This window comes from Larimichthys crocea, chromosome IX (assembly GCF_000972845.2).
Source record: "Larimichthys crocea isolate SSNF chromosome IX, L_crocea_2.0, whole genome shotgun sequence".
Classification (NCBI taxonomy): Eukaryota; Metazoa; Chordata; class Actinopteri; family Sciaenidae; genus Larimichthys; species Larimichthys crocea.
This window is the reverse complement of record NC_040019.1, coordinates 8,705,095-8,732,168: the sequence shown is the minus strand read 5'-3', so window position 1 is coordinate 8,732,168 and position 27,074 is coordinate 8,705,095. Positions and strand designations below refer to the sequence as shown.

General features: G+C 40.0%; 1 protein-coding gene across 4 annotated transcripts in view; it reads left to right on the top strand.

Annotated features, from left to right (window-relative positions):
- LOC104924912 (mediator complex subunit 13L) overlaps positions 1–13,706 on the top strand; it is a 72,746-nt gene extending 59,040 nt beyond the window's left edge. Inside the window, exons 11-31 of one of the 4 annotated variants that reach the window (XM_019271730.2) lie at positions 140–353; positions 792–873; positions 997–1,118; positions 1,294–1,390; positions 1,574–1,788; positions 3,119–3,297; positions 3,469–4,397; positions 4,702–4,881; positions 4,997–5,226; positions 5,319–5,517; positions 5,606–5,894; positions 5,992–6,244; positions 6,333–6,521; positions 6,627–6,850; positions 6,945–7,087; positions 7,773–7,931; positions 8,178–8,342; positions 8,701–8,864; positions 10,741–10,905; positions 11,143–11,252; positions 11,827–13,706. In XM_019271730.2, coding sequence (XP_019127275.1) covers positions 140–353; positions 792–873; positions 997–1,118; positions 1,294–1,390; positions 1,574–1,788; positions 3,119–3,297; positions 3,469–4,397; positions 4,702–4,881; positions 4,997–5,226; positions 5,319–5,517; positions 5,606–5,894; positions 5,992–6,244; positions 6,333–6,521; positions 6,627–6,850; positions 6,945–7,087; positions 7,773–7,931; positions 8,178–8,342; positions 8,701–8,864; positions 10,741–10,905; positions 11,143–11,252; positions 11,827–11,959 — 4,441 coding nt within the window. In that variant the 3' untranslated portion in view covers positions 11,960–13,706. Of the gene's footprint in view, positions 1–139; positions 354–791; positions 874–996; positions 1,119–1,293; positions 1,391–1,570; positions 1,789–3,118; positions 3,298–3,468; positions 4,398–4,701; positions 4,882–4,996; positions 5,227–5,318; positions 5,518–5,605; positions 5,895–5,991; positions 6,245–6,332; positions 6,522–6,626; positions 6,851–6,944; positions 7,088–7,772; positions 7,932–8,177; positions 8,343–8,700; positions 8,865–10,740; positions 10,906–11,142; positions 11,253–11,826 lie in introns of all 4 variants that reach the window. The other 3 variants (XM_019271732.2, XM_019271729.2, XM_019271731.2) reach the window with 3 other exon arrangements.
- Positions 13,707–27,074: the final 13,368 nt, after the last annotated feature.

Below are 27,074 nucleotides of genomic sequence, written 5' to 3'. Positions count from 1 at the left end.
GTGACACATCCAGTGAAAGTTATTTTAAGATATGAGATTAGATATGAGGACACAGAAGAAAGCAAGCAAGACAGAAAGGAAGAAAGAACAAACTACTATAAACATTATTTGATTGCACTTGTCTCTTTGTCTTCTTCAGACTATACACACAGACTCTCAAGAGATTTAAAATCTCAGAGGAGAGGGTGAGGGACCACATCCACACGTTGGGCCTGTTTCAGCAGCCAGGCGTGGAGGCACTGCGTGAGCCTGGGGACGATCCCTACGACTTTAAGGAAGGAGACATTGAGTACACTTTCTCCACCTCCAAGAGATTAAAGGGTCAAGGGCGAGAACCCAGCAAGAAGGTCAAGGTAGGACAACACACACAGTTTAAAAACACACATGCAGTATTAATTAAGATACATAAAACAGACCTAAAAGAGAGACAATATTATAGATTACATTCACCGGTGACCAGAAACATGGCCCCAAATTAATGATCTGTTTTGCTGCCTCCATGTGGCCCAAAAATATTACTGCAACTTTAAATACAAATATTGTTATACTCTTAAATACACATAAAGATGTTTGCACAAAATGTACATTCATCATTTGTGCACAAATTGTGACCTTTTATGACATTGCTAGCTCATATGCCAAACAGGTACATTTTGCTGCACGAATTTGCACATTAATCTTTATCATTTTGTCACGTTAAATCAATTCCATAGCAGAAAAAAATGACACTCTTTAGAGGAGCATTTTATGCACATCTTATTCATATGATATGTGCTATCTATTTCATCCAGCAGGGAGAAGAAATCACCAGCAATGGAGCACTGCCAGATGGGAAAGACGCTATGTCCATTTTTAACTCGGCTCCAAAATCAGGTAGGACATTGCCATGAACAGCATATGCATATTCAACAGTATACCAAGTGCAATCCATTCAGAGTGCAGTTATTCACGGGTAATTTGGAACCATCTTTAAAGGTTGTTTGTGTGTTTTTTCAGATGAATCAAGTCAGGATGACGGAGCTGCCAAAGCCAATCCTTCTCTGACCCGCGAAAAAGATCTGGTGGTCAACATCTCTGATCTAGACAACATATTTGATGAAGATGAGGAAGAGCTGGGGGTGAGGAATCTTGCTTTACATACTATAACCTGGCTTATTTAACAAACAGGCTTTTTGAAGATTTAGTCGAAGCACAGACACATATATTGGGTATTAGTTTAAGTCTTTCATTGTTCATTTTGTTTTAGAAATTAAACAAAACTGATCCTCTCATCTCATGTGTAATAATTTGTAGACTGTTTACCCCAACCAGCACTCCACCAAGCTTCCAGTATCAACAGAAGATCGCCCTCTGGGGAAAGAAGGAAGAGTTGCAGTACCTTATCCATCAAGTGAGTTTTTAGTTCTGTAATCTAACTGCTGTGTTTATGTATATTTGCTGCATTCTTACTTCATGTGTGGCATAGTTTTGTAGGTGTTGCAATGATTTTCTTCATCACATCACACCCATTACATTTTTCCCCTCTCCTCCTCCTCTCTCCATCGCTTTCTCCATTTCTGTCTCCTTTCAGCAGTAGCAGACCTCCAGCGCATGTTTCCCACCCCACCTTCTCTAGAGCAGCACCCGGCCTTCTCTCCCATCATGACGTATCGAGACACCCCAAGCCAAGAGCCCCCCGCGCCAAGTGGAGCAGCTGACCACCTGCCGCCTTCAGCCTCCACACAACTTACTGAATATAGGATGGAGATTGAAGAGGGCATGGCCAGTCCACGGCAGGATGATTTCAAGGTGAGAATTAAGATCCTGAATCGATCTCCAATTAACAGCACATGTAGCAGCAAATTAAGCTTTATGTATCATATGCTACACTGAAGTAATGGAGTAGAGACTCTGGCTGGTTAATTACTTTTATAAATGACTTCAATCCATTTAAAGCTCTCGTCAAAAGGAATTCAATACGGGGACTTGTTGACTGGCTCTTGAGCAGCTGGTCAGGCTTACATATCATGTTGGAATTGTTTCACTAATACCTGTAGCTTTCTAATTACCTATCTCTGTGTTGTGAGTCAGACATCTGTAGTGACTGCAGGCTCTGTGAGCTGGCAAGTGCTAATTATAGAAGAATGCATTTAGTGGACACTATTAGGTGCATCTGCTCGTTAACACAAACAACAACCCTCTCCAAACAACAAGTATCGTTAGTGCAAGTCAATGCGTTAAACATCCACACAGGTTTAAAAGCCTGCACTAAGCATTAGAATTGACTGGATCTGTTGTGTGAGTGTTACCTGCAGGTGTAATGATGCAATATGTGGTGTATAACCAAGATGTATTCAGTGCTAGTTGAATTAGGGCATATAACCTTCAAAATGATGGGTTAGAGGAGGTTTTCCTCTTTGTCACTGTAATTACCTCACAGTTAGAATTTGAGAGGCTGGAGTGCACACATTACCAAAACTAGACACTGGACAAGAACCTGTATAAATCAATGTCCATGCTTTCTTTTGTGATATGTTAATGGTAAGGATAAAATATGTCATAAAATGTATGTGGAATATCTCCTTTCCTCTCCTTAATTGCAAACATACATATTATGAACACAGAATACCTACTGTACTGTTAGCACTGTGACAGGAAAAACAAATCCAACAAGGACTTTATATGCCTGGCAAGTGTTGCTTGTAGCCAAAGCCTGATTTGCTATTTCTCTGTGCCAGAGACCCCCGTTGTTATCCAAAACCTCTTAAAAATACATCAATATCACACATTCGTTACAATGAACATGCATGCTATAGTTTTTTGGGGGGGTTGATCTCACATATACCATCCCGCTTTGCACTGAAAAAACATGAAAAGTTTACTATTCACCTCTGTTTGATAAATATTAAAACTACAATGCCCAACTTACAAAACAAATGCAGTGAAATTATATCTCTCAGGATTATTGCCAAGTATTACTTGACTATGACTCTAACATAATATTTAACTGCTAATGTAAGTATTTCTTGGTAGGCATGCTTACTCGATAGACATGTCAAACACTACTGTAATACAGTTTTACCACTCGACACAATGAAGAGTGTGTCGGTGTTACTAAATGATAAATTTCTCTCTCCAGCCACAGATAGGTTCCTCCATGTTTGCTCCACTATCCTGCCTACCCAGCCAGAGTCTACCACCACTCAAGATTCCTGAGCAATGCTACTATCGTCCATCTTGGGCCCTAATGCCCAAAATGGAGCATTTCCCAACGGTCATGCATCCTCAGAATAACACTTTCATCAAAGATGGATACACGTGAGTAGTCAGCTATGAGAAGCTTTTGTGACTGTCAGTTTTTTCAAAGGATTTTGTGGTGTGAGGTGCAGTATGGCCTCTTAAGAGCTGCTGCCTGAACAGTTATAGTTCAGTTTATCTGTCTATGTCTGACTAGTAGTTTTTGTTTCTTTCAACGTGTGCGTTTTCCAGAAATGTCCCAAGCGTCAACACCCTCACAGACCAGGAGTACGGCCAGATGAGCGCCACCACTGCCTCTATGAGCACGACTGTTGGGATCCTGCCATCTCCTGCCACTCCTCGCTTCTCTGTTCCCACTCCACGAACCCCACGTACACCACGGGGTATTAACGCTGCAAGTTCTGGGCAAGGTTCGGTGAAACAGGATGGTACTGAGCTCAGCTCACCGGCCTCCACGCCCTCCACTAGCCTGCCCCTTAGCTCTGTAGAGCCCCTAGCTCGGCCAGGACCCTCCCTACCCGAGGCGCACAGCCTGTACACTATCCTCCTGCTCTCAGACTCCGTCCTCAACGTCTTCAAGGATCGTAACTTTGACAGCTGCTGTATCTGTGCCTGCAATATGAATGTTAAAGGAGCAGATGTGGGGGTTTATATCCCTGATTCTACTTGTGAGGATCAGTACCGCTGTATGTGTGGCTTCAGTGCCATTGTGAACAGGCTACTGGCTCATGGCACAGGCCTCTTTCTGGAGGATGAGCTGGATATTTACGGTCGGACTTCTGAGGTAGGTCGGGCGGCCGAGAGGAGGCTGGCTCTTTGCCGTAGGGACCCAACTATGGGAGACCCCAGGGCCAAGAGGCCACAGGATGCAGCCCCTGCCTCTCCGTTAGTCATGGTCCTCCTACGGGAACAGTGTTCCCAGCCTATTTCTTCTCTGGCGTCATTGCATCTCCCCCTCAGTTGTTCCTGTCATGGTCGCAAGGGGGCACTGCTCCAAAGCTGGATGTCTGAAAAGCAGTGGGCAGATGGGAGTGATGCCTGTGTGGAGTGTTACAATGCCTTTGAGCAAGGACTGCAGTATGTGGATAACCCCACAGGAGGGAAAGTGGATCCAGCTGTTGTCAGAAGTACAGTCCTTCACTCCTGGCCTCACACGAATGGTAAGAAGCATGATTTGGCTGTAAAATAAGGGATTTGGAAAATACACAGCATAACAATAACTTGATGGATCATTTGGATAACATAAAATGTGATACACTCCCTTAATTCTAATCCTGCTTTACAATTTTTGGTGAGAATATTATTTTCATGTATTCCTAGCTGTTCTCTAAACTATATATTGATGTGTTTTATGTGTGTTTATTTGTTTATTTGTTTATTTCTTTGTGTATAGAATCATGTTAATATGTGAGCATCTGTTCATGTATCCTGTTTGTGTGTGTGTGTGCCTGCCAATTTCCACAGTGGTGGACATGAGCATGTTGTCGTCCCAGGATATGGTACGCATGCTGCTGTCTCTGCAGCCTTTCCTGCAGGATGCTATCCAGAAGAAGAGAACAGGACGGACCTGGGAAAATATCCAGCATGTTCAGGGTCCACTCACCTGGCAGCAGTTTCATAAGATGGCTGGCAGAGGTTCCTACGGTGAGTCAGTACATTCAAATCCTGTCTCTCGCTTTAGGTTTTTACTGTATTTCACCTGTAATACTACAAATATCTAAAGAGGCTGTAACTAAAAATGTTGCTCTTTTTGTCTAAGGTTCCGAGGAGTCGCCAGAGCCCTTGCCCATCCCTACAGTCTTGCTGGGCTATGACCGTGAGAGAGACTTCTTGGCACTGTCCCCTTTGGCGTTACCCTTCTGGGAGAAGTTGCTGCTTGAGCCTTATGGGGGGCAGCGGGATGTGGCATATTTGGTGCTGTGTCCCAATAGCCCCTCTTTGCTGGCTGCAGCCCGGGCTTTCTTCCAGGAGCTCAGTGCTGTTTACGAGGTAGGAGATCTGATTCTGAATCAGACGCATGGCAGAAATTCAACACATATTGTGATATAAGTGTTTGTGATGAGAGAATGAACTGTTTCCAGACGTGCCGCCTTGGGAAGCACCGTCCTCTGGCCAAAGTGTCCAGGGATGGACTAGTACGTGTTGGGGATGAAGTGGAACAAGAAAAGCTGGAGGAACTTGATGTGGATCAGTGGCTAACTGGACCCTGGGCTGGACAGCAGCATACCGACAACCTCAGCAAACTTAAACTCTACGCTTATGCCTGCAAGCAACAGCTTGGTGAGAACATTTAAATGGTCTAATCAAATCTAATCTAATCTAATCTATACATTTTTAAGTTTTAATATTTAAATTATTTTAAATGCAGGTCCCCAGCTGTCAGCCCTGCCTTTGGACAGCAGTCTTCTGTTGCCTCCCAAAGTCCAGCCTCCCTTAAACCCCACATCCTCAGCCCAAACGGCCTCTTCTGGGCAGCCTCAAGCTTGGGGTCCTGATGGTGAACAAGCTCCAGGGGCTGCAAGTTCAGGAAACGCTCCGACTCCGAGTGGAGCGACCTCAAACCAAACGGGAGAGACAACCCAAGGGACAACCAGCGATTCTAAAGGGCCTTCCAGTGCCACACCACCAGCCAACACACCAGCAGAAATCCCTGAACTGTAAGACATTTTCTCAAGTTTTTGTTCCACACATTTGAACTAATACGATTGTACTGGTTTACTATATACATTTCTTTACTCTGTTGCTCTCTTTCAGCACCTCTGAGCAGTCTAGAATCGGCATCCCAACAGTGGCTGACTCAGTGGACAGCCACACCAACCCACCAGCTATCGTTATTTACATAGTGGATGCTTTTCTTAGCTTAAGTGGATCAAGAAATGAAGGGGGAGAGGAAGAAGAGAGTGATGAGGTAGAGGCCAGTAGCATTTGGCTTCTAGGGCTTCTTCGTTGCTACACAGAGATGCTACAGACGTTGCCTGAGATGATGAGACCTGCACTGGTGCTACAGGTGGGAAGATTCTGCGATCTACACTGGACAGAATTAAACAGAATTCACTTGTGATCTTCATCTTTTCTTTTCATGTTGTTGTATGTAGGTGGTGCCATGCCAGTATCTTCTGCAGCCAGCCAGTGGGGAGAGCCATTTGTACCTGCAACATCTGCGCTCCTTGGCCTTCTCCTGTTACTCCCAATGCAGACGCCTGCTGCCACAGCAAACCCACATCAAGTCCCTGACTGGTTTTGGACCTGTGTCCACTGTTAATTCTGTACTAAAGAGTCCAGAGGTAGGCATGACAAATCAAAGTTTGATTTATTTTCTTAAGCAACTTATACATACATGAAAATGATTGATCATGTCCATATTAACTCACATTTGTTTCCTTCTCCAGCATCCCAGCCCACTGCAGCTGTACTCTCCCCCCTTCATCCTTGGTCCGACCCGTCCCAAGCAACCAGAACAAGGGGAGATATGGGCAGAGATCCCTCCTAAATACAATGTGCTCTTTGTTGGATACTGCCTGTCACATGATCAGCGCTGGATCCTGGTGTCGTGCACTGACCAGCAGGGGGAGCTCCTTGAGACCTGCATTATCAACATTGATGTACCCAACAGGTGTGCAAGCTGTTTATGGTCCTGAGCACAGTTGTCCTTTTTCACATGTGTTTAGTGTGAGATAGAGGTCTGATCTCTCTATGTGTTACTTCAGAGCGCGGCGGCCCAAGGTTTCAGCCAGGAAGATGGGACTACAGAAGCTGTGGGAATGGTGTATTGGCCTCATCCAGATGACCTCACTGCCCTGGAGGATTGTGATTGGTCGATTAGGCAGACTGGGGCACGGAGAGCTAAAAGGTGAGTGAATCCAGTTCAAAAGAATCAGATTTGTCTTGATGAATAAACTTTACTAATGAGTAATGTTCAGGTACAAAAGAGAGTTCCTGTTTTTATTCTAATAATAATATTCTTATAATCACCTAAAATCCCCAGGTACATATAACAAAAGAAACTTGTCCTTTACCCATTTTACATCTATCCACACAAGGATGTTGGTATTCCTGTAATTTGAAATAAAGTGGCTGGAGGCTTTGCACTCTTCTGTATCTATATTTACTCAGACACTATTACTATTTCTGGCTTTGAGCAAAGTTAAAGCAGTAAGTAGGGCCATTCATTCAGCATAAATTGTGGTTTAGATTATCTCCTCTCTTCTTTGAGTGCTCTGACATTTATGAGTTGCCTTGTATACATTTATAGTCCATACACTCCAGGGCATACACAGGTACATATACATACTTGTACTCAAACCATATTTTTAAACAGATTCAATCATTTATATTCTATTCTTATTTTATAATTCACATTCTATTTGTTTTGGTCTCCTTCATTTTCCCTGAAGGATTAAGATATGAGAATGATATCAAATGAACTAGAGACTGATTCACTTTTCATATCGCTCTCCCTGTTGATCTAAATCTCTCTGCTTTTATCTTCTCTCTCTCTCTCTCTCTCTCTCTCTCTCTCTCTCTCTGTCAACTAGACTGGAGCTCACTCCTTGGGGAGCATTCCCTGCATTCAATAGGGCGCCAGCTGAGGGAGGCTTGTCGTATGTGTGGGATCTCAGCTGCTGATTCTCCCACCATCCTCAGCGCCTGCCTCGTAGCCATGGAGCCGCAGGGCTCCCTTGTGGTCATGCCTGGTTAGTAGCCTGTTAGAGGATGGCAGCAACATAATGACAGTGTGACAGTGGTGATGTTTATGGTGATAATAATATTGGATGTTGCAGTATGCTGTAATTATATTGTTTGTCTTAGGTTCCCATTGATAAAAAGAACAATGACAAAAGATATTAATGAAAACACAGATTAATGTTGTGCCCTAAACCTATACTAAATGGACATCTCACCTTTGCTGTGTTTCTAAATGTGCTTGTGTGTGTATGTAGATGCAGTGACCATGGGCTCAGTGTTTGGCCGCAGCACTGCACTGAACTTGCAGACCTCGCAGCTGAACACACCTCAGGATGCTTCCTGCACACACATTCTAGTCTTCCCAACTTCTGCCACCACCCAGCTGGCACCCAGCTCCTACCCTACTGAGGACAATAATGGTAATGACCAGCAGGATAACAGTAAAACAAGATTACTTATTATGTCTTGAGACATACAGTTATACCCTCATTTACATATATATTCATAGTTGCTGTTCAATAAATTTATATGTGTGTGTATATAAATATATGTGTGCATGTATATTATGCACCAACAGGTGGCGTCTTTACGCTAAAGCATCACTGCTCACATAACAGTCACAAATGGCCTGTGCAAAGTGAATGAATTTCCATATCTGGAATACAGTGTCTCTTATACTAGACAGCTCTAGATTAGTTATGCCCTAATATTAATAACCAAAGTTTAAATTCTTTGGGGATGTGCTGACATCTTTTACATCTCCGTTGCTTCCCTCAGATGACATGTTCGATCTGCCCTTTCCCGATGAACTGGAGAACGACATTGGCCATGACATGATGCTGATTACAGGGAACCTCCACCCTTCCCCTAACACCTCTCCTGTGCCCTCACCTGGCTCTCCGTCCGGGATGGGAATGGGATCACATTTCCAGCACACCAAGGTGAGTCAGGGACTAGTTGAAAGAAATCATCCTATAGTGGCTTGAGCTGTTGCAAATAACACCCTCGTACAAAGGAAAACAATGACATGCCCTACAGGTGAAAACACCTGGGTAACGTTGAAATATCTAAAGATTGAACTATTGTTATATGACCTATAGACATTAAGCATTGTCATCATTGCTATGGACAACTGTTTATTACAGATGTGTTTTGGGGGAACTACATACTTCTTTGGGTTCAGATTTGATTTTGTTCTCTGCAGCTTGCAAGCTACTTCTTTTACAGTATTTGACACTCAACACTTCATATTCTAAATCAGAATTAGAGTTTTCCCAAGTATAATAGATGCAGAGGAATTTGTCTTGGAGGCACAGAAGAAGAGGTGTGTTGACAACCAGTACTAGAGCACATGTCATTCAGTACTGACAAACTGTGGGAACAGCTCAAGAAAGGTGTAGCTGTACAATAACAAGTTACAGGTTGAAATAAGTGTTGTGCATACTTGTGTTAGCTCTGTGTATGTTATTAATGCTTTGACCTGCAGGGGAAAAATGCAAGTATGTATGCTGTTCCTTTGCAAAACCTTGGAGCAAGAAAACTTGACTCAGTGGAAAATAATAGCTTATTACCTTAGGTGGAGAAATTGGTGGTTAAAACCAGTATTTTTCTTTGCTGGAGTTGTATGTGTAATTGAAAGTAGTGTAATATACTACGGTATATATCTTTTGATCTACAAGGATTGCATGCTATAAACTAGAAGCACCTCACCTGACCTAAAGTTGTGTGTGTGTACAGTTTTATAAATCTTGTGTCTGTCCTATTTTAGATTATGGTGCAGGGGCAAAAGGTTATTGTAAGCAAACAGAGAGCTATGCACAGTTTTCTGGCATAAGAGTGTTATGTTGCAGCTGTGGAATACATTAATCAACATGCCAGATAACAGACTGACAAAACACATTATATATATATAATTAAAACAATACTACTTGGAAATTATGAACAGAAAATGTCAGAAGAAGTTTTGTGAAAACCAAAACTGATACTGTACAGTCTGTACCAGAGCACTTTATGTCACCCTCAACCTGACTAGAACAAAGAGGTCTGTCTGAAGCCAGTTCAGATGTGGTATCTTCCCTCTGGCACTGGAAACTGGATGCTTCCACTTCCAGAGGAGTATAGAAAGTGTCACCTGTGTGATCTGAGAGAGGCAGAAAATGAAATGCACTTTTTGTTCTATTTTCCATTATGTCACAACATTAGACACAAGCTTTTTCCATAAAACCTACAGAATGTCCTGATTTGTTGTCTGATGAATGTAGACCAAAGTACCTGTTTACGGAAGTGGTTTATACCTACCGAGAGCACACTTTATGTTTGATGTGTAAAAAGAACATTATGTGGCTCAGTTGTGTTTTTAGCTGTAATATCTAAGGAGCAGGATTGTGTTTATATTTTGGTTTCATTTTTTTTTTTTTTACATGCAGGGTGTATTATATTTGTTCTTTTGCTCTAATTATGTTGTGCTTGAAAAATAAATTACTTTAACCTTCAGTAAATCTGGATTCAAGCACAGTTCAAAACATTGGAAACAAATTAATAAACAGATATCTCATAGCATTGTTTCAATCTTTTAGTATTACATAAATATATTTTATAAAAATAATTTACTTTTATTATGGTTTTTGTCAGTACTCATGCATTCATGCATCATTGTGGACTAGTTTACATAATCTTTCAAAAGGAAGACAACCTACTCCTGATAGTACAAAGGCTAAAAATTACAAAAAATATCAATGGATAAATAGACCATGACCCAGGATTTATTTGGACCATAAGAGGTTTGAATTAATTATTTGCCTTCTCCTGCATTTATAGAGCCAGGGAGAGCGCTTACTGTCCAGGGACAGTCCACCAGAAGAGCTGAAGCAGCAGCCGCTGGCTCTGGGCTACTATGTCTCCACTGCACAGGCAAATGGACTTCCTCACTGGTTCTGGGCCTCCTGCCCGCAGGCTGAGAGCCAGTGTCCACTCTTCCTAAAGGTACTCAAAACACTGTGTGCGTATGTGTGTTTGTGGTGGGTGAGACAGACAAAGAGAATGCTAATAAAGCATATTTTATTTGAGAGAGAAACAGAGAGATGGAACGTGATACTGATAAACTGATTTGTGCAGAAATTCTTCTAATTATGGGATTAAACATTAAAGAAGCGTACAGCTGCTCAGTACAACCCAGCACGCATCAACATTTGACTTACACTCTCTGTATCTTTTCTCCAGGCCTCCCTCCACCACCATATCTCCATAGCCCACTCAGATGAGCTGGTGACAGACAAGACTAAGAGGACCCCTCATCCCTTAGACTCAAAGACCACCTCTGATGTGCTCAGGTAAAAACAAAACACATGTTTTCCCTTTAGATTTCTTTATCATCTGCTGTATAGAACTGCAGATACTGGAGGGTGAAGCTATTAAGGTCTGTGTTCTTATTCAAGTAACTGATACAGATCTATGTATTTAAGATATCTGTTCTTTGTAAATATTTTTACGTCACTTACTTCATTAAGTAACATTAATTATCTCAGTGTTAACAAATGCTAGTTTTCTGCAGTGTGTAGAGGACATGTTTATGTGTTAAAGTCATTTGCATATGCATCATAACTGATGATAAACATTTTTATTTGCTGTTATCATTGTCTTTATTAAAGATAGATTAGATTTCTTTTGTGCATTTGTGGCCACCTTAGTTCCTCCCCCCTCCACACTAGGGAGGAGAGGGTGAGGCGAGGAGTTGCAATCATCAACGACACTGCTAGATACCACTAAATCCATTGGTTAATTCATATTCATTATCAATTTTAAAAGTGAATAACTGGTAAACCTTTAAAATATAAATAAAAAAGAATAAAATAATTAGATATTTTTTTAAATTGTTGCTAAAATTGTTTTTTTTTTCAAACACAGGTTTGTATTGGAGCAGTACAATGCCCTCTCCTGGCTGACGTGCACCCCTGCCACCCAAGACCGCCAGTCCTGCCTGCCTGTCCACTTGGCCGTACTGATCCAAATGTACAATGCCATTCTGAACATGCTTTAGCTGTGTGAGACTTGAAGGACAACTCTTAAGTGGACTGACGGTTACCTTCATTTCCTCCGTGCCTATGCTTCCTCCTTCTGAGCACCAGAGAGCACCAGAGCTCTTCTGTTGTTTCTGGTAGACTTGGATTCAATGGCCAAATAAAGGACGGGGCAAGTCGGACTCTCCCATACCTGGAATGTAATGAATAAGAAGAGTGAAATGCTCCGAACAATTTTACTTTTACTTGTTAAGTGCGACACCCTGCAAACACAGTACAGTCTGTACCTTCTTAACTGGTTATGTGCCAGTTATGGTGCTTTCTGAGAAAGGAACCAATGGATCTGTCCAACTATGCCCATTTTACTGACATATCACAATGTTAACTTTCTCCTGATCTAAATAGCATTATGTTCCACTTGGGCATCACCTCTTCATGGCATTTAAAACGTCTGTGGATGACATTTACAGAGAAACTCTGTATGAATCTCTTTACACCTTCACCTGTGAAAAAGGACTTCTGTGCAGGGCCACATAACTCCATATTGTACAACCAGCAAAATGGCATGACAACACAAACACATGGCTTTGTTACATCGATGATGCTTTTACATTTTTGTATAGAACTGCACTGTTGAGCTTCTTGGGACTTGCAGGCGGGTTGAAGAAACGTTTACCTTTACTCTGAAAGGGGCAAACGTCCTTATTTACTCCAAAGGGGGAGCATTTGGCACTTTTTTCCTCACCTTCCAAAGTGTTGTAGATATGAACACAATGGAAATTATTTGACCATTTAAGACAGAAGTGTTGTTTATAATGTAAGACATACATTTGCAAAGAATTGAGACTTATTTTTAATATTTAAAACAAGAAAATGAGAAACTAAAACAAGGCCTTTTTTTTCCCAATTGACTGTTAATTGTCTTGGGATCTGAAATAAAAATTGTCATTTTAATGCAATTGTAAAGATGCCATATTTATACAAATTATATCATGTCATAGAATTTGATATATATATGTATATACATAAATATATATTACCTCTTCCAAGCAGGCACTTAAAGATAAGGGTGATGGACACAACCATCTCTTTAGAAGTGGACACAGTATGAACATTTATCAAAGAAAATGGATTTTGTTTTTTGTTTTTTTATTTTCTACAGATACTGAACATTTTGCCTTTTTATTTAATGAGTTTAAATTAAACTGATTGATGCAGGAGATACAGTATACTCTATATTTATAAAGTGTTCCTCTTCTGCTAAAAAAAAAAAACTTGAAATAGGCAATAGAAGACGATGGTATTTGAACATTGCAAGGTTATTGAATATTTAAGAATGATGCTTTTATTTCATTGGCACTCCTAAATGATGTCAAGCAAACCATTAGAAAGGCCTGTCTCTTCAGCTTCACTCTGCTCTTTGTTAGATTCCTAGCATGTTTGTATATACACTTTTCAGCTGTGTTTTTTGGAATTTCTTAAAGCTGTACATTTCATGCTGGTTGGTTTACTTTCAAGTGATTCATATCAAAGTATTTTTTTGCTGTGAGCTTTTTTTAATATACAGTATACAGTACAAAATTCATTTAATTACAGCCAAGATGTTAAATTGCCAAGTAAGTGTACACAAATGTACAGACAATGGCAAGTTTGCAAAAATTTGTTACATCTGTCATCACTTTGAATATCAGACAGATCCACTTTAGTGGGAGAGATCTGTTACTTTTACACTCTTTTTTAGTAAATTATTAAAACTCTTGAAAATGATGTTGTGTTCGGTGTTCTCTCTTTTAATTCAAAAGACTCTAAAACACAGACTGTGTGCTTTATTTTTATTTTATTTTGACGACTGATAGTCAGTAGAAATATATTTACTCAAGTACAATTTTGGTGTTCTTAATGTTCAGGTTACAATATATTGATTTTTTTTTTTGTCAGGTTTGAGAAATTATTTCACACTCTTATTTTACCCGAATTAGCTATGATGATGTTTTTAAGAATGCCGCAGCATAACAAATGGTGTGAATACAGTGTGTAGTAGGGACAATCATAATTTAAATGGGCCATATAACATGCTGTGTGAAGGCAAAGATAAGCTGTTTATTACACACTGTGTTGTCAAGAGGTGTGAATCATTATTTTCCAGCATCTGCCCTGCACATTACATCCAGAGATAACATCTAAAGCCTCGCTATAACAATAAGCATTACTTCTGTCATTATGAATAAGCCTGAATGTGAAGATGAGATGATATTCCGACGTTTGAAGAACAGCGCTGTTTACTGAAGGGTTCATTGAAGCTAATGAAAATAATGAATGGTACTGTCAAGTGACTATTGCCCAGCTGCTGTCCTTCCTGCTCAACAAGATATTCTAGTTTTATAATCTGTGTTCAACTCTTGCATGAACTCTTGCATTAACAGTAACTTATAGCAGAAAGGGAACAAAGTAAACTTGTATCGTATTAAAAAAGGGCTTTCCCTGTACTTTTTTGTAAGCTGACTAAAAAAATCTGGCTGAGGAAATGGCTCTGAGCCGCAAAAAAAAGGAGTGCCACATCAGTATAGTACTGTACTCACAATGGGGCAGACATCAGTACTGAAGGCTTCTCGAAGCGCCAGCTCACAGCGGCACGTTTGATGTTTGACTTCAACTCTTTGGCGTGCTGTCTGTCTGAGCTGTTGCACAATTCTGAAATTATTCCAAAGTGAGGGGGAGTACCATATTACGTAAATTGCCTGTTAATGGGTGTGTGTGTGTGTGTGTGTGTGTGTACCTCAGAGGGCTGGGAATCAAATATGAAAAATGGTAAATGCATTCGTCAAACAAATGGTATGGACATTTAAGTTAGCTTATTGTGTGTATGTAATGATTCTAAAGGATGTCCTCTTGAAGGGAGGTAAGAGCTCTGCTCATTTTGTGTAATGTAGTGGGGGAGAATATGTGAGAGAAAAAAGAGGTAGTGAAGGAGGTTATTTTTGACCATCAGGGTCACATAAAATCCTTGAGTGGAAAACGGCATTTTAATAGAATCCAGAAATGCCTAGTGGACAACAAAACTAGACAAAAAGTCAGTCTTTGAGGGACTGGGAAGGTCGAGGACACTGAATGAAAAGGAGCGAGTAGCTGAAGAGTAAAAGCCACTGAAGAGTCACTTGTCATGGTGGGGCTGTCTAATGGCCATCACAACAGGAGGTAGTGGACTCTTAATTGACCGCGATGTGTTTTCCAGAGATGGCCTATTAGACCATGGCCATTCACCTGTTATCTTGCTTTCCGAGTGCATTGCTGCAGCCAAATCGCCTAGAGACTGGACAAAGGAGGCCAGGCTCTGGCTTGACATAGCATTAGCGGAAACACAATTAGAAGTCAATGACATTTTATGTCGCTTTTCTGCCAGTAGTGCACCACATGCGTCGACAAGGTTGTTCAAAAAAGCCCTCTTATGAGGGTGAAAAGGTTGACTTAACACTAAAATTCCGGCTGTTTGTCATCATGAAACAGAATGTAAAAGACGTCACCTTTTAACTGAATGGTAACATGTAATGGAAATGTGTTTTTGATTCAGTATATTGTATATATGTATACATTATGCCCACGACCTTAATTTACAGTGTAAATCACAATTATTTTACTGTAGTAAATCAGGGTAAATTATTATTTTATGTATCAGGCCACCAAACTGTTAAATACACGATTAGTTTGCCATACGTTGTATGTTTTATGTATCTTAGTACATCTCTGTGTGTTTTTATGTTTCACCTAGCTGCAAGACAAATTTGTTGAAGATCTACCAGAATAAATAATACACCAAAAGACACAAGACACTGGATTAAAAGCAACAGATGCACTACCTGGAAATACTGCTAAATGATTTCATTTGACGAGAGGAACACTTCAGAGCTCCCCAAAATGGCTGATCATTACAGGAGCTATACTTCAGTTATTTCACAAAACACAGTAAGATGTTTGATGTCATTTTAATGTTGCTGTGAATGCAGATCTTTACAGAATTCATCATCCGGTCTCTTGAGCTCTCAGAAGACAGCTCGAACAGAGCAGAAGTGCGTGAAGGATCACGGCCGCAGCCATTGACCTGTGAGAGTGCTCCACTTGCAGGCGTGACTTTGGCAGAGCAGAGAGCCCTGCGCTGTTTTGACATGCCCTCTCCCTCTGAAGTGGAGGCAGCTGGGGGCTGTAGCTTCACACTGCTTTGTAGATGGTGGTAACACTGCTGATGTTTCTTAACTTTAAAGAGAGAGAGACACACACACAGACACACACTCTTTGGATACCTTGCTGTCTGTCTGTTGTCTGTCATGGCTGCCTTTAGCCAGTGATCATATGTAGGGGGGGTCGGCCAACGTGGTAGGTCCTATCTCTGCTTGACCCCTGAAATGCCAGCCAGGTCAGCAAGGGTTCAGGGCTCTGCTGGAGCTGTGGGTGGTACAGGTCATCGTCATTATCAGCCAACGTGAGAGCATGAGTTTGGAAGATTATAGGATGGACAGCTTCTACATTGAACTCATGCGACATCTAACCTGGTGAGTTTACAAATGGCTTTGTTGTCACAAGGTTTGGCACAAAAAACAGGACACTGGTTTGGGAGGGGTGGAGTGAAATACACACATACAGTACATTATATCATTTGTACAACACTGCTTACTATATATATTTTTTCTTTTATACCTAAAATGTTATGGTATACCTGTATAATAGAAGTGGGTGGTTCTTGTATTTTTATCCCTGTACAAAATTAGTTATTCCAAATGAAGCAGCCTCCATCCTTAGGTCAACGTCTTTAGTGGCATTAACTACCACCCATTCAATTAAGTTTTATGAAAACTATGACTGTTCACTCCACCTAGTTGTACATTTGTGTTTTAATTGTCACTATTATTATTGCTCTTTAAGAAGTTAAACATATATCACCAAAGCAAACAAACAAACACATTTTCCCATCACACAATCTACACACAGTGTTACATATTATTTTATTTAGTGATGATTTGAGATCTTTATCACCAGTCCAGTATAATAAAGCTGAAAATCATTTTATCCAAGTGCACAAAAATTTAAATCTGCATTTTTTTAACCTCAACAAGAAAAATGTCCCAGTTATTGTGGATAATTTTATTCATTGTATGATCTGCTCCTACAGATCATCTTAATTGTGGTCCATACCATCTGTCCATATTTGGAAGGAGGAAATGTGAACATCTCTTCCCCTCATGTCAATAGAGGTCAGTTGCTATTATAATTCCATTAGTTTTCGTTTCAATTAGTGCCCTCACTGTCCCGGTGTGTTCCTGTGCTAGGCCAGCTCCAGCCAAGCAAACCCTCAGCCATCTTCCAGATGGCTCCAAGGAATTGCAGCTCTTGGCGCAGCTTACACTCGACGCAGAGAGCCATCAACAGCTTTTGTTTAAAGGGTCCCTGCTGAAGCGACAGAACATCTGCCAACTCAGCACGGCAGCCTGTTTGAGAACATCTGATTTTGTCTGGGAGTGCTTTCCGTCTACAGCCTCTGCGTTTGCATAAATATATATATTTTTTTGTTAGAAGGGGCCCCCAAAAAAGGAACGCACTAGTTTTGCAATTCCCCTTCCTGTAAATCTCTCATTGGAGGGTATTACATCCTTCAAGCCAAAGGAGAACTCCACTTAACACTTAAGCCAGTGTAAATAGAAAAAGATAAAAGCTCTGCGGACTTCAAAGCAGTCCCTTCGTGCCCCTCACTTCAGCACATCAAAACGCAAGAGGGAAAACAATCTGTCATTTATGTCGGATATAAAAGTTTGAAGGATATTAATCCTCTTGATGACTGTATGCCACAAGCAATCCAGGAAGGCTAAGTGGGGAACTTGGACCTTGAAGAAAACCAAGGATGAGGACTGGAATTTTGCACTGATTTTGTAAATCAGCTTCATGTTTGTCAATGCACCTAAACGTGCATTATTTATGAACTTGAATTATTGAACTGCAGTCAGTGGCACAGATATAGATCACAGGTCTGAGGTGTCCTGGAATGACTCGGTATCCCTGTTACATATTTATTGGACATTTTAATTTTTAATTAGTACTTTTACAAAGTTTCTTTTTCATCTGCAAACAAAGAATCTCTTATAGATGTGTCACTGTGTCATTCTAGTATTTAAAAAAAATGTTTCTCTTGAGGAATTAAAGCTCCAATTAGAGCTTTAATTAGTTCAGTTGAAAGGTCTAATGTGACTTGAAAGTAGTAGTTAATTGCTGATGTCGTGATTACCATGCTAATTACTCTCAATTTATAAGCCACATAAGCCACACACACAGGTCTGCACTGAAAGGACTTTGAAAGGCTTTCTGTCAGATATTGATCACTATATTAAAACTAATTGAGCAGCCTAAGTCTGTCCTCAGACGATGGGGAAACATGTGTGAGGGTGTGGATTTAGCATATTTAGCCACGCAAGTCTGTTTCAAAGCTAGAACTGCAAACAGCTGTGTGTCATCAGTCATCACATCACTGACATATCAAAGCACATAAATGACATTAATATGTGAAAAACAAAATCATTACATACAAGGGTTGCATTCCAAGAAACACGGCATGTTGCGAATATGACATTTCAATTCAATTCATAACTTTCACATATTTTTGTCATATCATTTTCAGTACTAAAGCACATAGAGTCTTTCTGCTGATTCTTAAAACCAATAAGCCATCGGACACTTCAACCTCCACTTGGCATCATGATGAGGCCTATCAACGCCTCTGAGATGTAAAACAAGGCCTCTCCAGGCTCATTGTTTCATTATTTCATTAATTATTTGACCTAATTATTAAAAGGAGGTTTCAGTCCGTGGCTCTGATTGGCTGAGACATGTTTGAAGCGGCTATAAAACACCCAACAACGGCACACCTGTGACTGAATCATCGTGAATTTAAATGTTACTTAGGCTGATGGAAAACTGCCACTCACACTGGTAATTATACACTCCTGTATGTATCGCCTAGCAACTGCAGTGTTTTGTAAAGCAACAGCTTATTGTTTGCTGTCTTACTTGTGATCATAGTGTATTGTTGTACTAAATCCTCGTTGAATAAAAGTACAAGCGTGCAATGATACAATTTTAAAAGCCCAAAAGCAAGATTTTACAGATCTTTACACTATTTTTAAAACTCTGCTGTAAATATAAACATCTTATATGTTTTTGTATTTTAAAAACACAATAAAACAATATATTTCCTAATGTTGTAACAAGATACTTCTGAGGTTGCCTATATATACTGTATGTGTCTGCACTACATGCACTGTGGAAGATAAATTATTAGGAATTGAAACAGCACAGAAAAATATTGAAAACTATAATAACTCCATAGGTAAGTAAGTCCAACCAAAAGAGTGAAGATGATTTTCAAACTTTTTTCCAAATTCGTGCAATGTCCTGCATGCCCACAAGGGAGAGTTGTTGAACTATAGATGAACTATTATGCTTTATTATTTGCATTAGAATAGTTAAAATATATGCTACTCTTATGATTATAAGTTCAACATAACATTCATTTGACCATTTTTACATTGTTTGTGTTGTGACCGATCGAATGAATCAATAATCTTTGAGTGCACTCATAAGAAGGACACACACTGACGTAAACAAGCACTAACAAAAGACACATATGGACAGACAAATAAATAGCAGTAGGGGGTTTAGGGTTATGAGAGCAATATTTATATGAAAAAATAGTCCAACATAATTAAAACTGAAGTGTTTGTTGGAAATGAATATTTTGGATAAACACACACAAACAAATAGAAGTGCCATTTAATCAGGTTAGTGTCCTCGTGTAAACAAAGTGACACTGAAGCGAAGTCCACCAAATATCTGTAAGCTATTCAGATAGAAGGCTGTTTCCAGACACATGTGTTTCCCCTTGATTTTTTTTTTTTTCGTATTTTTTTATTTTATTTGCATGAACGATTTCTGGGAAAAAATTGAGTAAATATGCGCAGTAAGAATTTATTTCCTCCGCCATATTTCAACCGATTGAGCATCATTAAAGACAGCACTGGGTCATTGTGTTTTTACTGATATGTGAGGGCATTTTGGGGGAGAAACTGAACATATTAAGAAGTCACCAGACTGTAAACCCCTACACACAAAATATAAACCATCTTCCTTTCGAGGATCATTAAAGACATCAAACTGCTTTTACTATCAATATTATTTCGACCTGCATCTCATAGTGATTTTCATCCTTTAAAACCCAATCAATAACAGCTAGAAAAACTCTCTTTCTCTCCCCTCCGTGCTGTCTTTCTCCCAAACAGGAGAGAGAGATAGCGAAAGTCAAGTGCCATATAAATAAAAAGGTCTTGCCAGAGGCACTTACTCTGCAATCTCCTGAAAATTGTGCCTTAGCTCAGCTAGTCCACTCAAGTCACATTGGAGAATGGGCTCCAAATCAAAGCCAGAATCGCAAAGCCCTGCGGTCATTAGAGAGATAGGGGAGTGAGGAACACATAATAATGATCCATTAGCTTTCTCTCTTTGCATATTCTCAAGATCTGCCTCTTATGGTAAGATAAATCAGCTTACTAGCATGACTGAAACCGAGAACATAAGCACACGTTCCCCTTTCCCTGCTTTTCAGCTTCCCTTTGTTATTCACATGGAGGATTCACAATTGCATGTAAATCAACACTATTATGGTGGAGAAATTTGATGAAACATTCTTAGAGCCAATGTTGTGCCTGTCTGCCTTGATGCTCATAACAACTGACATTCTATCAAGGAACAGTGTGCTTCCTCGTGCCATGAGCCTTGTATATGGCGATTATCATTACAATAACAATGACAACATTCATCTTTTTGAAACAAGGTTTTATTGGCTCTGTGTATCAATAGTAGAAAAGGTAGCAGGCAGAAGTGATCATCTCTTGGCTGCTCTCTCTCTCCCTTTCCTGTCTGTTTTTCTCCCGCTTTGCTTTCTCTGGTTCTAATTTAGTCGTCCTAATCATAAAAGCATCAGTGGGCTGCTGTTGCAGAGTAAACCAAGAGGTGAAACGTGCCCCTAAAAATTCCATTTTCACTCAAGTGGACGAGCACAACAAGGAACATGCAGTAGACAGAGACAGACTTCTCAGCTGCCAGATCAAATGGCAGAGGGGCTGATTATTAGAGACAGACAACAAACAAACCCTGCTGATGTGTGTTTTGTTGTGGTCGTCCCAGTGAGCACGCAAGGTGAGGTACACTTTGACATACGCGGATCAACTTGGGGTGAACGTATAGCAGCTTATCTTTTCGACTTTCTTCCTCACACACACACAAAAGCACTGATGCGCCAGATTGTTTTTTTTTTAACCAGCGTTTTACAATGAGGAAAGGTTATATTTCGTGTGTTCTGAGCCCATACTTTTTAGGGCAAGGGGTCAAACGGATGTTGTCTATCTATATTCTCTGCCATTACATTTCCCCATCTACGCTGGCAGACCCTCTGACTGCATATAATTTGAGTCATCAGTCTCTATTTCTATGCAGCAGATGTTTCCCCATGTCAGCAGGCCCTCTGACAAAGCAAGATGGAGAACCCTCCTCTTTTAAAGTGTTGCACATGAGTCTCCCTTCTCTCCTTTCTTTCCCTCTGCCCACATCAACCTTCGGGATCCCATGGGACACCGTCCTGTGTTCAGTCCTGATGGTGGGAAAACATATATTAATTGATAACTGTGTACTGAACCTAAAAATTAAAAAGTACGCTGGAATGACACACGGGAACAAAAGGCAGTTGGTTATTGTATTTTTCTTGCGGTTGGCTTGATGACTCATTTATCCTCAAACATGGACTGGGATCCTGGAACCCCTCTGAAAGCCTGGTAAAAGACACTAATGGAAGGTGATTAATAGGCAACTGGGGTAAATGATTGCTATGATACTGGTTTCATCACTGATGTGATTGAAATGGCCATGACGCATCTTCTCATATGATTTTTGCATGAGGGTGAACAAGAAGTGCAAAATAAGAGTCGAAATAATGATTTCATTCATTTCAGGCGGTGATAGCGCAGGAATTGGCAGATTGGAATATTGACAAATGAATAGATGTTAAACCTGCCTCAGTATTAATCAGTAAATTACAAAACAGCCCAGTGAGTGCTATCATATCTGCTTTTAACAAAATATCTTTAATTAAAAATTGTTTTCATCAATAATAATATTTAAAATAATTTTGGTAAGATTTAACTGTGGGTTAGGCATGGTGTGTACAAGAAAGAAAGAAAGAAAGAAAGAAAGAAAGAAAGAAAGAAAGAAGAAAGAAAGAAAGAAAGAAAGAAAGAAAGAAAGAAAGAAAGAACTGGGAAATACCTTTAAACAAGGTGGAAATAAAGAGCTGCTCTGGTGTCTATTCTTCAAATGATCAGCGAGGGGAAACATTTAATGTCCACTCTCATTTTGTATAATGCCAATTTATTTATTTATTTTTTACCGTGTTGCGTTCAAATGTTTTACACACTATTAAATAAATCCAGTGTTCAGAGGTAGAAATCTAGTGAGAATATTTTAATGGATATTTTAATACGCTAGAAATCAATTATTATTTATTTATTAACCATGTAGAAATAAAGATTATACGATAGAAGGACACTATTTAAAAAAAAATAAAATAAAAACACTCACTTCTTTCTTTATAACGAATTCATTTCGCAATTAAACATCTTTTATTTTAAAGGCCATCTCAAACAGGACAATCTCCTGGCCCCGTGTGTGATGTATGAATCGCTAATTAGAGCCGACATGTTTTCAAACTCCCCTCAGGAGCGACCTGGAGAAACTGTTTCAAAGAAAAACCATCCTCAAATGGTCCCATGTAATATTTCCTCCTCTCGCCGGCAAATGAGTCCGGGTGGAAGAAAATTGCAGGGGTCATTAGACCAAAAAAAAAGTGTCACAGTTTTCTCTGGGCGTTCTTTGAACCGAGCGAGGGGATGTTATTGTATCAATTTTACTTGATAGACCCAATTAGACTGTTATGCTTTTCCTCCTGAAACGGATTTTGTGCTAAAACGCTTTTGATTCTTGACATCAAAGTTGACTCGGACAAAAGCTTCTTTTGGTTTTTGGCAACATTTAAAGTCGGATGATGATCGCTTACATTCGCGCAGGTAATATTTGATCTACTCATAACTGTCTCGTAACAATTCAGATCAGCAGTTTGGAAACTGAAAATAACATCATGTATGAAATAGAAGAGGATAGATTCATGTTTGTAGGGTCATCGGTGGGCTTTAAGTGGGGGCATAAGGAATACATCGACTTGTTAAAAACAACAACAACAACAACAAAAAAACAGGATTTCACAAAGTGACACACACCACACGGAGCATAAATCACTTCTGGACAGAGAGAGACGCATTGAAACCGTCTTCCTGCCACTGTATGGCGCTAGGGAACTGCAGGATACACGGCACTTTGTCTCCCATTTGGACATGATACTGTACATAACAGCAGCAACATAATAATATTATAATATTAACAACAACAACAACAACAACAACAAAAATAATAATAATAATAATTTACATGTTATCTAAGAGGCCGAATTGTTTTAAAATTATAAATGTTGACACTTGCATAATTATTGTTTTCTCATACATTTATCTTTTTTTTTTTTTTAAACAAAACTGATATTCTCTGTTTTCAACTCTGAACTTCCTTCCCATGCAATATTATTTTCAGTCAAATAAAAATGATGAGAAAAAAATGCAGGTGATATTTGGGACATTTCAGCCCACCACGTTCATTTGCAAAGCCAACAAAAACCTTTTTTTTTTCCGCCTACACGTCAAGCCTCATATATCGAAAACTAAATTTTGAACTACATATAAAGGGTAAATTTAACTTATAGATTTACTACATTCGAGAGTGCGTTTAAAGTTTAATTATTGGGGAATGTCGATTGAACATAGGGCCTGTTAAAAGTCGCATGCGTGCAACAAATCACTCCTGAGTACTCTGAGCTCCTGTGTTATTAAAAAAGATGATTTTTTTGGCAAGTCTTTCAAAATGCTGCAGCAAACTTTAACTCTAACTTTAAGTGGTAAAGAGTTTAAATGAGCTTACTCTATCGGATTCAGGCCCGCTGTCTCTCTCTGCTCCACGGATACACAGTGTGTGTGTGTGTGTGTGTGTGTGTGTGTGTGTATGTGTATGCGCGCTTCCTGCCTACCTGGCGCTGCTGTAGCATGATACTGTATACTGTATGACTGGCATGCTCCCACACACACACACACACACACACACACACACACACATCCTCACACACCTATTCACATCCTCACACAAACACCAGAACAAAAATATTCAAAACATCAAAGAAAATCATCCCAGCAAATTGAGCTCCCTTTTTGCAAATACACCAGAGTTTTCCACATTACAGTAGCCTGCTGTCCCCCGCCCTCTCTCTCTCTCTCTCTCTCTCTCTCTCTCTCTCTCTCTCTGCTCTCTCAGTCACAGAGCTCAATAGTATGGATCAGTAAGAGTCACACAAACAGCTGGCCCGTTGACATCATCTGAAAACCTCTCCCCCCAGTTTGACATTGGCACTGTGTGGACAGTGTGTTTGCATTATCACAGTTTCATAATGGTGGGCTCCTTTCCAATGCCAGCCTGCTGGAAAACAACAGAGAGCCAAATCACAGAATAACAGCAGTGCAAACACTACAAAAAGCGATCAGAGAAATGCGTGAGGTTTAGCCAGCCTATGTTCAATTCAGCAAACAAAATAACTCTAAGAAAACATCTGAAAGTCAATTGATAAAAGGCATTTGCTAATTGCTTTGATTTTGATGCCATGGTGTGACATTCAATGCTCAGCCAAAACTGTTCAAGACTATAAATTATAATTATTCCGGAAAATCTGGAATGGATTTGAACAAACAGAATTTTCCACAATAGACCAGGTTAAACTAATAAATGTCAGCGTCTCTATTTATTCAAAGACGTGTGTTTGCAGACACACCATGTAAGTCTGCTTAATGCAGTTTGCAAAGTCTAAAATGTTTTATTTTTTAAATAACTAACAATAATCATTAATAGGTGATTGGTTTATTTGTTGGATATTTTTGCAGGGGAGTTTTGTCTGTTTATTTGCTCTGTTGGTAACACAGAATTGGTGAGCGGTCTTGCAAAATGAGCAGATGTGAACCAGCCTGTTCTAGCAAATAACTAGATCAAGCTGACATAGAACTTTCTAATGTTTCTATTCAGCTTGATATTTTTTTATTACATGATAATTCGCACACATTTATAGGTTGTCTTTATCCAGTCATAAAATTCTGACTGTATTGAATTCAGAGAATATTATGATCGGTGTAACAAACTCTCTTGTCTAAACATGCTCTGCCTGTGATGGATGAATCATGTCCGAAACTATTACATACCCCATTCAGGAGGAATCTCACGTTTCATTAAGTCTTTACAGATAAATGCATGTCATTGTAAAATGTGTGCAAACAGTCAGCAGCTGACCAAGTGATGGCAAGTGTGTGATAAGAGTGTAAACGCAGAGTGTGCAAATGTAATGACAGCCGAGGAGTCTCATGTTCAGTCTGACAGAGAAGTAGCCATGTTGCTGTTGTTTTCAGGCTTCTCAGTCACAGGTTTGTGTTAACTATGATAAACAGGGAGATGAAATACCTGTGACAGGCAACGCAGATATACACATTTGTCACCAGGGGACTGCTACACATATGTTTCTTCAGGCACACACACACACACAATCAAATTTGCAATCGCTATAATTATGCATATAAATAAAAGCACTGCAGAAGAAGATGTCAGCGTGTACAGAAACAAACACAGAAGCACACGAAAGCATTATATAACAAATATTGCCAAGACTAATTCATCCGTCAACCTCTCAGTTTCTCTACCCTTATCTGACCCTCAAATCAACCATCACATCCTCATTCTCCACAAAGAACATTTCTCCTCCTCTGTGTTTTTTTTTCTTTTTCTTTCTCCAAGCTGCTTGGATCAGGACTGGTGACGAGACCCTCTACCACCCCCTCTAACCCCCCAAGAGAACAGCCTTGTTTGGGACTGTCAGTCAGTCAGGAAAAAAGCGCTCCTTGTTCTGTCTGTTCTGCTCATATCATCACCCAACACTCCCACTCCCCCAGAACTTCCACTTCCAAAAAGCGTCTCCAAATCTGATTATTCTTGTGTTTCATCAGGTTGAGAGATTTGGCCGATGGCGTATTGGCATTTGACTTCTGATTTATCCTCTCTCCCTCTCAGCTGCAAATGGAGCTCTGCAGCTGGCAGCAATTGCGTGAGGAGTATCCGTTTCATTAAATCCTATGCAGAGTATATTGAAATCTTTCCATCCTACCAATTTGTTTAGGCGCCACCGATAAATTTCACCACTCTTCCGTACTGCTGTCATTCTATCAGAAACATGTTTATCGAGTTTGTTTGTTTCACACGAAACAGCAAACAGTTTTATCCACGATAGCTCTGCTTCCTTACTACAGAACAGACATAAATGAGTTAAACAGTTCTGTAGCTGGAACTTCAATTGTTTGTGTACTTTAATAACTTTGTTGTATTATGACCTGAATGGCTTCAGTGAACCTAATTTAGAGACATTATTTTTTATCGTTCACATCCCCAATCTCTTCCCTTTCACCTGTGATACTGAAAGCCAACAGAGGAAGTTATTCCTCCACCACGGCCACCCTGCCTGTGTGTCATCTTAGAGCCACACCTCCACCCCACTTCCATTAGCTGCCAAGAGTAGATGAGTTCTTAGAAGATAAGAAGCAGATCTAAAGTGACAGCCAAATGGAAAGTCTTAGACACACTTAAAGACATTGGCCACAGCAGAAGAAAATGGAAGAAAAACACTGACATATATATATAAAAAAAAGTATACTCCTTCCACCTCAATCCATGAACTTCCACTCTTTGTGGTCTTTGGGGAGTTTTGCAAATAACTTCTTTCAAAGTAGTCCCTCTGCTCTTCTTTATCACTGGTTGTCATTGTTATGTCACATTTTGGGTGGCAGCCTCGTCTTCAGAAAGTCAAATTCATGTATAAATATTTTGCATCCACATGTTTTACAGGAGAAATTGAAGCTTGGATTT